Source organism: Grampus griseus, assembly GCF_964374135.1.
Source record: "Grampus griseus genome assembly, chromosome: 8".
In the NCBI taxonomy this organism is placed as follows: Eukaryota; Metazoa; Chordata; class Mammalia; order Artiodactyla; family Delphinidae; genus Grampus; species Grampus griseus.
The window spans coordinates 43683324-43697149 of record NC_139002.1 but is presented as its reverse complement, the minus strand read 5'-3'; the positions used below and the strand labels follow the sequence as shown (position 1 = coordinate 43697149).

Here is a 13826-nt window from a genome sequence, read left to right as displayed (position 1 = left end):
TAGTACCCATTCACTTGGTTAGAATTTTAATCAGAATATCCATAATGACATGTATTAAAACTCATATATTGAATATAGGATATTCAAAATTAAGATTTTTCTTGCACGTCTGTCAAGCATAACCTACTTTTAAACATATCTATTTTATAACTGCCGAACTCAATCCTGTTAGTTAATAACATTTTTAATTGAAACTATAAAAGTGTCTTTAAGTTCTATCTTTGTCTTTGAAATACTAGCACTGTTAGCTAACTCAGCATCTTTCAACCATAACTTCCAAGTTTGAATCAAGTTCACTGTCTTCCAGTCTTTCTTTGAAGAAAAAAAGTATATATGTATAAATATAAATATAATATATATATATATATATATATATATATATATATATATATATATATATATATATATATATATATACACTGTCTCCAAGAAGTTATCAATTCTAAGAGTAAGAACTCCAGATGCATTAAAATGGCCCAAATACCTAACAGAGTAGGTAAAGTAAAGATGGACTGGATGGATAGATCATTTGTTACAGACCATTTACTTAAACTTTCTGATACACACATATTTAAGTATTAGACACTTCTGACAAAGTCTTCAGTGTTTAATTGGTCAACTTACAGTGGCCATACTAGCTCATCTGCTGGTAGAACAATACATTAAATCAAATACAAGATGATATTGGTATAAGAGAGAAGATGTAAATAAAGTTTAACCTTTTTTCCCTAAAAAACTAACATTAAATAAGACCAAAATATCACATCTTGGACTTTCATAAAAAAGGAGAATAGCAAACCAAGGGTAAATTTCTAAGATACTCACTGCAGTACAATCTGTGATACAAAGAATAGAACTAAAAAGGCCAACAGTGAAGAAATATAAAACAAATTATCATACACATTATGGGATACTACGTAGCCATTAAAAATAAGATAAATTAAACTTGTGTAATGGAAATGAAATAATAATATCTGTGACATATTTTTGAATTAATAATATACATGCATATAAATGTTTATCTACATATACAGGCATAAATATAGATAGAGAAATTGACATAGATTTTATATATACAGTTGGTTATCTCTTAGAAGTGAAGTTTCTAATTCTGTGTCATCAGCATTCAATATAGAATGATACATGTCTTCACATTATTAAAAAAATTTGCCAAATAGGGCTTCCCTGGTGGCACAGTGGTTGAGAGTCTGCCTGCCGATGGAGGGAACACGGGTTCATGCCCTGGTCTGGGAAGATCCCACATGCCACGGAGCGGCTAGGCCCGTGAGCCATGGCCGCTGAGCCTGCGTGTCCGGAGCCTATGCTCCGCAACGGGAGAGGCCACAGCAGTGAGAGGCCCGCGTACCACACACAAAAAAAAATTTGCCAAACAAATGGTGAAGAAAGCAAACAGGGGCCTTGCACAGACCCATGAAGACAGTGTGCTGTGAACTGAGGTACATGTTTAAACACTCTGTACCTAACATCAGAAACATAGTTTTCTAACTCCTTTGTTTTTACAGAGAGGATTCACTGCTAGTGTCCTATAAAATTTGTTCTCTTCACGTGAACTTCAAACTTTGGTTTGCTTGATGGAAAGTTTAAAAAAGGCCAAGAAATTTGGAGCTAAAATTTGAAAACTACTGCCAATTGAAAAGCAATTAATTGTGAGCTTAAATATTTCTGAAACCATAATGAAGAAAAAATGTATACTATACTTTGCAAACTATCTTTTTAAATACTTCAGAATTTATACATTGCACAAAATTAGGCCTTAACACTCCTCTTAGTTACTGGAAACTTTTAGTCATTAGCAAACATTTACAAGGAGATTGCAATATCAAAACATTCTTAACTTCAACAGTGTTTCCTGAAAGAAATGAGTCTAGCATTGTCATGAATTTGTCTACTATAACTTGCCATTAGAAAGAAGGGAAGTAACACAATCTGTGGTCTTCACACTGATTTCTTTTTCACCTTACTTAATCCTCTCCTCAAAAATAATAATAATAATAATAATCCTAAAAGAGAGAAACGAGGTTAAACTATGCCAAATTGCCATTTTTGTAAGTCAAAATGTTTCAATATTGAAATTTTCATGTAGTTCAATCTAATAATATAATTCTCAATTTAAAATTGAGGAAACTAGGTTTTGAAGATTTCAATAAAGATACAGTTATTGAGAGATAAAGTCAAGATTTCAACTTAGGTCAATTTGTCCACAAAATCCATGTTCTTTTCACTACATTATACTTTTGCCATTGATACTCTGAAATTTTTACAGATATTACTTTTTATTTGAAATTTAAGCTAATAGTCGCTCTGTGCTAGGAAAAAGCAATAGCAGGCACTTGGTTTTGATAAGAATTAGAATGAATGTCACACAAGACTTTAACAAATTAAATTTCATATATATAAAATTTGTGGGTTGAACAAAGTATATTTTCTTCTTTAAGCATGACACACTCAAGCTTTAAAACCAGTACAAGTCTAAGACTAGTTTTCTTCAGGCAAACCAAAGTTAAGGAAACCTTGTAGATCCATTACGATCCAGGAAACTAAACTTTTCCAAGATTTTCATTTGACTCATTTATCACTCTCTTAAGTTTTAAAAAATGTACAAACAAGATCAAAATAACTGAACAGTTCAATGATGGGTTCTACATAGTCCAAGCTAAGGCCCTAACTCCAGAAAATTCTATTGTAGGTAACAAACGTAATACAGAGAATGCCCAACAACAAATGCCATTTCTCAGATGGGAGAAGAACTTCCTTACTGAAGCTCTACATTCTTGTGGTTTAATATGAGTCATTTTTTTTTCCAGTTGGAATCCATTAGTATAGACCACTGATGATATTTGCTTGGTTTTCCCTTTAGCTATTCTGAGCTATGGAAAAAGAAAAAAAGAAAAATGTATCTTCACCTATGTTTGCATAACTCTAAGCACTTTACAAATGTGCTTTGGAGCCTGTGCTTTTCAAACCAAGAGAATTAACAAAGCTCAAAGGCTCAAAGTAACTTAACAAAAGTAACTTAGCCAAGGAAAATCAGTGAGAACTAAAAACTCTCTCATCACCCTATCTCATCAGTATTTTCAATAGACAGTTCTTATTTTCTTGCTCCACAACTGTCTCTTCTTAGGGCATCCTTGAAATCATGTTCCTATAGGAGGTGGGGTGACAGGGAGTTCACTCAGGATAAAATGCTAATTGAAAGGCACATAACAGAGGGTATACTGGGGGAATGGAAGTCAACAAAGAGAACCAAAAGTATAGCCCGGGGGGGTGGGGGAGAGAAACTTGTTTAGAAGCTTGTTTTGATAACACTATCATAGGAAAAATGACTATAGTCAGAAAGGCATTTGCCATAAATCATTTCTTAAATTTATCTTGGCGTTGATGTACCTATTTTTTAAAAATCTCAGGTGTATAAGATGCTTTCACTTTGTGTACATCATTCATCTCTTCTTGCCTTAAACTATGTCAGACCTCTGGGATTCCTGATATGTGTCTGGAGACTTTAACAATTTCCAAATCCATGAAAATCATCAAAGCATGTAACTTTTCCCTATAAAATCTATGTTGGATTCATCTATCCATAGATAGGAGTCATTGTCAAATTCAACTTTCCAGCTTCTAAAAATGTAAACAAATTCTACCGATCATGGAATAACCATCTTCTTCTTTATCTACTTTTTCTTTAATCCCATTGCCAGAACTGAAAAGAAACTACATTTCACAAGACTATTTATTACATCGGCATTTATCACATCACAAAGCTGCATTAAGACATGGATACTAAGAAGTAAGGTAGGCTCACTCTGCCTTTAGGTAATTTACTCTTATACTAAAGTCTCACTCTTAGTTCATGCCTTGGCAATTATTAATTACAACATGTCACAGCCCTTTAAGATCCCACTTCAATAATCAATACTGGAGTAAAGCATATTAGATGTTAAGGGCCACTTGTTGCTTTTCTGTCATGAAAATGAAATCTCATTTCTTTGTCCAAACTGTCCTTTACGACTCCCAAAGGAGCTCTGTTAGAGTACCAATGGCTGGAGCCTTAAAAGCTGGCAGGAATGAATAGGAGACAGAAACAATATGTAATAATAACCATTACGTTTTACATCTGTGATGCTTTCAATTCTTCAAAGTAGTTGCCTGTTAAGTCATACCTAATCCTCAGTACAACACTCTGAGATAAGTGGGATCATTTCATCCTGTTTTAATGGGAGTACAGAACAGTTAAGTGAATTGCTGTATATGAATATGAAGGATGAGAGAAAAGGGAAGGAAAGAGGAAAGCTGGCATTTTGGGAACTCATTACATCATAGGCTTTGTGCAAGGTACTTTAATCCATGAGCAAATTATTTATAATTTCTGTGCTTTAGCTGCCTCTTTTGTAATAGAACCTACCTTGTAGACTAGTCAGGACTCTGACACTGAATGTATAAAGAATTTATCATGTCTGGCCCATGAGAACATTTCAGTGAATGTTGGCTGTAGATATTATTGAGGTTACTTCTTTTTTTTTTTTTTTTTCTTTCTTAGCGGTACGCGGGCCTTTCACTGTTGTGGCCTCTCCCGTTGCGGAGCACAGGCTCCGGACGCGCAGGCTCAGCGGCCATGGCTCACAGGCCCAGCCGCTCCGCGGCATATGGGATCTGCCCGGACCGGGGCATGAACCCGTGTCCCCTGCATCGGCAGGCGGACTCTCAACCACTGCGCCACCAGGGAAGCCCGAGGTTACTTCTTTTAATTGTCTTTAAGGTTCACAGTAATCTTGTGAAATAGGCATTATTACCCTGTTTATCTGCTGAAGACTCCAAAATTCAATGAAGATTAATACAAGCTTTTCTGAATAAAATGCGTTCTACCTCAAGATAAAATTCCACTCAGCAATCATAACCAAGTTGCTACAAATTTTGTGCCAATTACAAATAGCAACTGACAGGCTTCCTTTGTCCACAAGGATTGGGGGTCAGCCAGAGGCCAATCAAAGGAAAGGAAAAGTCTCTGTCTTAATGCCATCTGCCATTTGCTCAGCAAATTCCTTCCATCTTTATATTTCTCTGAATTCCTTTTAATATTTTCATTGATAAGCATAAATAATTTCTATTACTATTTACTATTAATAGTATTAATACCATTAATGCTAACTAATATTACTTAATATTTATAGTAATGCTATCTTTTGCTAAGCACATATGCACCACGTGCTAAACATTTCACTTGCATTTTCTCCGGGAATCTTCACAACTAACCTAAGAGGAAGATGACTTAAGCTTAGTCTCAGAGAAGTAATTTGCCAAAATCATAAAGGGAGATAAATGCCTGAGCCAGGGTTCAAACTCATATCCATATAGCTCCAAAGCTTATGATATTGTCAATAAGGGATTAAGGATGATTGATTTTCCTCCATAGAATTACCTAGGCATTTTTAAAGTCAATTTTATGATCAACACAATGCTTAGCATGATGAACTAGAAACACTGACTAGAGTTTGAAGAACTACTGTCCACATTCAACTTTGCACTGAGTCCATAAAGAAGGCATTTCCCAATACTAAATCTGTCTATCGAATGAGATAAATGAACTAGAACAATACCTAAGGTGCCTATAACATTCTGCAGTTCTACAAGCTTCATTCCCTCAGGCTGGGTGATCCCTAGGAAAAAGCATACAGCCTCCAGGATTATGAGGAAATAAATTTCTGTTGTTAAAGCCACCCAGTCTGTGGTCCTTTGTTATGGAAGCCTGAGCAAATTAATGCAGTAGGAATCAGTTAGGATGAGGTATATAAGTCTGCTTCAGGTTTAAGAATAATCTATACACTATATTCTTATCTTTACTTATTAATACAAAAACACGCAAACATACATACAAACAGTCTTACCCAGAGCCACCGTGGTGGGATGCATAAGAACCTTGGATAAGAGTAGAAAATTCCAGGCTCTAACCCTCTGTGTCTCAGAACCTCCCTGGAGGAGCAGCGTGATTGAGGGTGTGGTCTTAGTATGAGACAAATGTGGGCTCAAATTGGGCTTCTCCAGTTGTTAGTTATGTGACCTGGGGGAAGTTACCTAACCACTCAGAATCTGTTTCTCAGTTCTGTAAAGTGATCATTCTTATCCTCCAGGGTTATTATAAGGATTAAATTAAATATGTAAGGATTAAATGAGATTATAAAAGAGCAAAGAAATGACTGTGTCTGGTACATAATATGTGATTTACAAATGGTTATAGTTGTTATTAGGTTGAATCACATCAATGGCTGATATTGGATTTTTTTTTTTTTTTTTTTTGCGGTACGCGGGCCTCTCCCGTTGCGGAGCACAGGCTCCGGAAGCGCAGGCTCAGCGGCCACGGCTCACGGGCCCAGCCACTCCGCGGCATGTGGGTTCTTCCCGGACCAGGGCACAAACCCGTGTTCCCTGCATCGGCAGGCGGACTCTCAACCACTGCACCACCAGGGAATCCCTTGCACCACCAGGGAATCCCTTGGATTATTTTTCTTCTATCAAAATGACAATTACATATGGTTCAGCCTACGGTAATACTAATGTTGCCTAGAGGCAGAAGAGCCCAATGGTTAAGAGTACAAGTTCTAGAATCAGGATGTTTGGGCTAGAGATCTGGCTCTGTCACTCACTAGCAAGTTACAGAGCTTCTTTAATTCAATTTCTTAGCTGGAAAATTAAGAATTAAAAATATCTACTCCATAGGATGGGTGAAAAGATTAAATTAATCCAAGCAAAGCTCTTAGAGTAATACCTGGTACTTAGTCCTCAATGAATGCAATCTGCTATTGATACTATTAATAAGGAAATGAAGGAAGTAGATTTGAAAATCTAAGAAATTAATGCCAAGTTCCAATTCTATGCTATTTTGGATGGTATTGATAAAAGAGAATTATACACTGGGTATTTAGGTGAATATAACAAAGAGGTTAATCATTGTGCTAAAATTCTGTCAAACATCGTGGAATCAGAAAAAATTTAAATAAAAATAAATCTCATAATCCTTAACAATTTGTCAAAAACAACTGTAATACTGGAAATATATGTTATCTTGGGTGTAAATCAATAATTTTTCATAACTTCTTGAATTGCTCAACATCTTTAAATATCATTTCACATAAGATGAAAAACTAGTGGTCTACAGAGTATGGCGTTTAATGTGTCTTGCATATATCTATAGAGCTGTTCATTATAACAGGCTGAATATTGGACTGAGAGGAGCAATGAACCAGGATAGTGACCAAGCCACTAATCGAGTGACTAATAATGAGCAAATCACTTCAACCTCATTTTTCTATTTGGGAAAATGAGGAAGAAATCTAAGTAAAGATTACAAAGCTCTCTTTCAAGTGTAAAATTATATGAGTCTCTATTGTAAATGGATTAAGTACATAATGGTTGCATCATGTAATGTAACTCATTTCACCTGTCAATAAACAAGAAGTAAATTGTTTTCAATAGCAGAATGTTAAGAATAAACACAAATAAACAAACAAAACCAACTTATTTAAAAGCATCCTCTGAATTGAAACCACAATATTCTGTGCAATAGAAGGAAAGAGTTAATGATCAAGCCTTTTCTGAAAATGACAGGAGGCATATATTCCTTCTCAGCAAAATTAAAGCTGCCTAGGCCAGCTGTAAAACCAACAGTGACTTAAAATCCTACGTCTGTTTGTCCAGAGACTCCAATCTCCACCCTTAAGAAACTCACATGACATCAGACTTCTGTCTCTGAAAAATGTTAATTATGATACAAGTCTTAGGACTCTTGAGAGGGTAAATTGTTAATGTTTCCAAATCACTTGAAGCATAATGATTGACCAAAGAAAGATCATCATTGTAAGATTAGAAAAAAACCTCAATGCTCACAACTTTCTTCTTCACAACTTCTTACTGAGATACCAATCAACATAGGTATCTCAGTAAGAGTTTAAAAACAAGAAAGAAAAGATCCTCATGACCATGTAGCAGATCTAAAATAATAATTGTGAGATAAAGCAAAAAAAAAAACACTAAATTCTCATCATGGCACCGTGAGAAAAACTAGGTTTTTCTTCCCCAAATATTAGCTTTGGGGAAAAATATATAAAACAAAGACTAATTGAATCTGGTACCATAAAATGCATTCTCTTTGCAAATTAAAATGTTTATATCAATTATATTATATCCTTTAATTGTTCAAATGTCAGAAATAGAACTCAGAAATAGGTGAACATGAATATGAAGGCTTCTATACTATAGATAGTATCCTGAGTTAAATTGCCCCAACATTTCAAAAAATTTAGGAAACTGAATTTCTCAGAGTCTGTCACAACACATTAGTATTTGCTATTAAAGTACTAAATACATTTTCCATTCTTTGAAAATAAATAAATCAACACAGATTTCAACTTAAGTAATCAATGGAGTCCTTTGTTTAAAACATCGTTATGGGAAGGTGAGGAAAGTTATTGTTTGGTTTGTTTGTTTGGGTGTTTGTTTTGGTTTTCCTCAAAACACTTTTTTTTCCCTCTTAGCTAATTTTAAGATTCCAATATTCACAGCATGTCATAATTAAACATCTCCTAGGAAGTGCACAGTCTGATTAGCACATTAACTCAGGCATAAACCAGCCGTGACCATGTTGCCTCCAGGCCTGGGTCAGCCTAGTCTGGGAAAAAACAATTCTGATGAAAACTCCTACTAAGACATATTAAATCCCAACATTATTTTATCTTCCATCATTTAAGATCTTCTTTTCCCTTAACCCTTAATTTTGGTCTGAGAACAGTCACCAAGGCTACTAGTAATAAAAATGGATACTCCAGTTCTGAATTTTACCTTCATTCTCAAAGGCTCCCACCCCAGAAAGCTAGGAAGATTAGGGAGAAGTCAGAGATATTTTTATAGTTATATGCCAATAACTAGAGTGCACAGCTTCCTACCCAATATTAAATCCTGTTCAGGAGAGAGGGAACAAGAGGACTACCCATATGCTGATGTCTTTTTATTGGGCTGATTGGTGACTAGTTGCTTGCCTTAAAGCAAAATGATAAATGCATTTGGCCATGAAGGTAGGAAAATCTCCCCCCACCACAGCCAACACATATACTGTCCAAAATGGTACCCACTAACCACACATGGCTATTGAGCATGTGAAATGTGTCTAGGGCCACAAAAGAGCTGAATTTTTAGGTTCATTGATTTCATTAATTTAAATTTTTTTGAAGATTTTTTTCATATGGACGATTTTTAAAGTCTTTATTGAATTTGTTACAATATTGCTTCTGTTTTATGCTTTGGTGTTTTGGCTGCCAGGCATGTGGTATCTTAGCTCCCTGACCAGGGATTGAACCCGAACCCCCTGTATTGGAAGACGAAGTCTTAATCACTGGACTGCCAGGTAAGTCCCTTAATTCAAATTTAAAAGCTGATATTCATTTGTGTTATAGGAAAATCTTTAAATATGTTTGGAACAACTTGGGTATGTGAATACACGTTTTCATCTGTAAAATTTTATGAAATTTAAACACAGGTCAAGTATTTCTGATGAAAATTTAGTGACTGAATTGTGAGGTACATAAGTGTAAAATATACACTATTTCAAGAACAGGCAAAAATAATGTAAACTATCTCAGTAATAGTTTTAAAAAATACTAACCACATGTTGAATGCTTCAATCTATCACAGTACTTTGGATATATTATTTTAAATAAAATATATTGTTAAAGTTAAATGCCACTGGCTTCTTACTTTTTTGAATTACTACTGGAAAATTTTAAATTACATATGACTCACATTGTATATCTATTGGGCAGCACTGATAAAGAGTAATACTAACCAGTAACAGAAATATCTGAGATGGGCCAGTGAAGTGGTTTAGAAAATCTGTGTAGTATGAGGGAAAAGCAAAAGGCCAGAGAGCACTGCATTCAAATCCTAGCTTTGACACTGACCACCCAAAGGAACCTGATCAAATCATTCATTCAGATTCCTCAGCCTATACTTCCCCAGGTGCAAATGGGAAGAATAGTTTCCTAGCTCAAACACAGCATTTGTAAAGTGACTAGTATATCATCAGTATAAATAAACAGTTGAATAAATCATCTTTCAATAGAAAGCAGAGATTTCAGATCACTACAAAGAATTTACTGCTTCTGAATGTCTATGTCTTCCTGCAAATGAGCTATATCCTGTGGACCCTTTATTCCTATAAGACTAGTACAACTTTATTATTACCTTACATTTTACAGATGCATAACAGCAACCTTAGACTAAAGGCTATTATCAAAATGTTCAACAAATGGAAGTACTGTTTCCATTTGTGTTTTAAAGTGGTAGCAATCAAATTCATTTCCAGAAATACCATCATAATTTTGATGAACTTAAAATTTACCTAAAAGGGACATATAATATCAGAGTACCTATGTCCTTTTCAGGATTCCTACAGTTCTATCATGGTGGGACCATGTTCTTGTGAGTGCTTGGTAGGCTCTAAAAAACTGCTCTAAGGCATTAAGTTCATAATATATAGTTATTAAACATGTAAAACATGGGAGCCTGCAATATTTATTTTAAAATTAATTATATCTCGTTATACTGTATTTCTTTGCAATTTGAAAAATGCCTGCAAATTCTTATATTATGCAACAATGCCACAATCATCAAAAGATTAGAAAAGATAAGCCAAGGACAAATAAAATTAAATACTCCTTCATTAAACAATAGTCAAACTATAGATAGAGTTCCTTTTTCAGTAAAAGTACAGATGATATCTATTCCAAATGGTGTAGATAAATTAATGACTAGAAAATTCAGATAGTGATTACTGAAAAGTGAGACTTTGTAAGTCATCTTTCTTCCTTCGCCATGATGCCAAGAAGAAAAGCTATTCCTTTCCACTATGACTCTTCATAAAATGTTGACTCCTGACTTGGGTTAAGGGTCAACTCACTATGATCATTCTTATGTTTCCATGAAAACTAATTTACAACGACCTTTCTCTCCTTCAGTCTGCCTCTTGCATTATTTACTCATAGTCTTCCATTGAGTCCTTTTATCATTTTTGTCTTCATTCAACTGATTAATATTTATTGAGCCCCTACTATGTGCCAGCTATTCTGTAGGCCTCACCATTGAACCTCACTAGCCTGTCATATTATTCAAACAAAACCACTGAAGTGCGATGAGGTAGGGAGAGGTGAAACATATATTTTTTTAATTAGTTGGGTTATATATGTGTGTGTGTGTGTATTCTTCATATCTGACTTGTCACCAAAATAAATTTGAAGCTGTTACACAGCATCCAAACTCATAAAAAATTAACTTGTTGGTTTCCAACATAATTAATTTTTAAATAAGTTATCATTTTAGCTTATACAATGTCATAGAGCTGAAATCCAAAGTTCAATTATGACATTCCAAGTTGTCTAGGCTTAGATTTTATATTATTACAACTACGTCCTGATCAAGATTTACCATTTTTTAAAGGCAAATTTTACCATCGTAACTCTCAAGAGTTTTCTCCAAGTTGTTCATAAGTTATATAATAGGTCAGATATAGCTCCCACTGAAAAACCTCATGTTTGCTAATTTATACCCAAGGGGGAATGTTTAGGAAACAAAGTAACATGATAGGCCAGTAAACCTTCCTGTGTTCCTTAGAGAAAATTTTTTCTTAACTTGTTTATTGAATTAGTTGTTGGAGTTTCCATTAGATTGTAAGCAACCTGAGGGCAAAGGGGAGGTGTTACTCTCTATGTGCCCATTTGAAAAGTAAAGGTTTCATGACAGTCTTCTGGATGGCTGGATGTCAGGGTGGTTGGACAAAAGAAAGAAATGTTCAGATTTAGGAATCTGCAATAAAATGAGTTTAATCTTTAAGACTATGTTTATCAATCCATCAGTTGAAAATACAGATGTTCGGTGATTATGATGTATCAATGTAGGTCATCAAATTGTAACAAATGTATCACTCTGGTGTGGAAGGTTGATAATGGGAGACGTTATGCATGTGTGGGGATAGGAGAACATATGGGAAATCTCTGTGCCTTCCCCTCAATTTTACTGTGAACTTTAAACAGCTCTAAAAAAAATTCTTTAAAAAAACAGTTGTTAAACTTTAAAAATATCAACTGTGTGAACAACAGATATTGAAGATAGTACCTTACTATATAAAATGAAATATACATCAATTAATTCAGCCTCAATTTATTGCAATCTTAATATGTGCCAAGCACTACTATAGGAGCTGAGGTTTAAAGATAAATGAGATCTATAACTGTAAAGCAGGAAACGGAAGGCTGGCTCCACTAAATTCATCTGAACTAATCAGAATTTTAAATAGTCATTAAACCATGAAAAATAATGCATCTCCTATTTAGAATGTATTTTCTTCCCCAGTGAAAAGGAATGACAAAATCTGCTTTTTCAGATGCCCTAAGATTTTTCAATATGTTTTATATTTTTTGCTTTTGCTTAGAAAAAGCTGTCTCCTTGTATTGTACAAAGTAAGATGTCCTCAGTGCCACTGCTTTTTGTTCAGGAGACAAGTAGGAAGGGGAAGGAGAGGAAGAATAAGAACAGAAACATCATGGAATGAAGAAAAGAAAACTATCGACCTGAGATAAATCAGAGCAAAGTTTTGCACTATATCGTTCTATTAGACCAGAGCACTGGAACCACAAGCAGCAGTTAACCTAGGGCAAGCCGCTGAGAAATGCCCAGAAGTGAATAACCGCCTTAGACACATACTTTGTGAGAACTGACAGTAAAAGGAAACAGTGCAGAAATTCTCTGTAAGTTGATGGGCGGGCTGAAGTCTTGATTTAGTAAAAACTAAAATCCTGTCATGGGTTGGTCCTCCAAGTGAAGGAGACCTCAGGACTCTTTGCAGCTGGCAAGGAGTAGCACTTTTCTCAGATACTACTAGCCCAACAGTTCACTTTAGAAGATACTATCTTTGGCTCTTAAAAGAGTCAGTCGTTTTAACATGGACCGGTATAAATGATAAATCATGAAAACTTGACCACTTTAGACAGTAACAAATGTTTCTGAAATGAACAACCCTCCTGGTGTTTCTTTAATGAATGTAAAAACTGACCAAGCTTTGTAGCATCCTCTGCCCACATTAAAGCCATTCCACAGGTCAACCAAGTCCCACTTACCCCCAACATCTGGTGGAGGTAGTGATACTCTGGCCCTTGGTTATACAGCAGGAAGGTTTTCCAGAAAAGCAGGACATTCAGGGACAGCCAGATAAGCTAAATCATACGAAGGGTGAGAGAAAAAAATTAAAAATAAACATTACCTGATGAATGGACACCTCAAGTACATTCATTGGACACAGTACTTTCAATGGAACCTCAATTAGTCATTGCAACAAAGTATTATTGGAAGAGAAGTTGGGAAATTTATTCTCCTCCGGGCTTTCATTTCTTTCCCTCAAAATAATTACTGAGAACCTACTCATGTTTCAAGCCCAGGGAAATAAGAATGAGCAGAAACAGAAATGTACCTGCCTTTGGGGAGTTCACATTTTATGAAAGAAATAGACATTAATCAAATAAACTCATGAAAAAATATATAAATACAGGCTATCAGGCTGTGCAATGGCCCAGGGGTAGGGGTTGATGGGGGAGGCTGGTGAGCTCAAAGGGCTGAGAAAAGGGTTTCAATCTCCTCTCTAACAAATTAAATGGAAGTTATGATGCTCTCCAAAGCCTTTCCTGTTCTGATGTTTTTTATGACTCTAAAACTCATATTATTTAACATGGATTGCAATAGTTACGGCTTAAGATTTTTATGATATGTTTAGAAAG

General features: G+C 35.2%; 1 protein-coding gene across 1 annotated transcript in view; it reads right to left on the bottom strand.

The window, feature by feature from the left end:
* Positions 1 to 13826, bottom strand: part of NOX4 (NADPH oxidase 4) — a 149277-nt gene that overhangs the window by 132200 nt on the left and 3251 nt on the right. Inside the window, exon 2 of the mRNA XM_082660474.1 lies at positions 13173 to 13268. Coding sequence (XP_082516600.1) covers positions 13173 to 13181 — 9 coding nt within the window. The 5' untranslated portion in view covers positions 13182 to 13268. The remainder of the gene's footprint in view (positions 1 to 13172; positions 13269 to 13826) is intronic.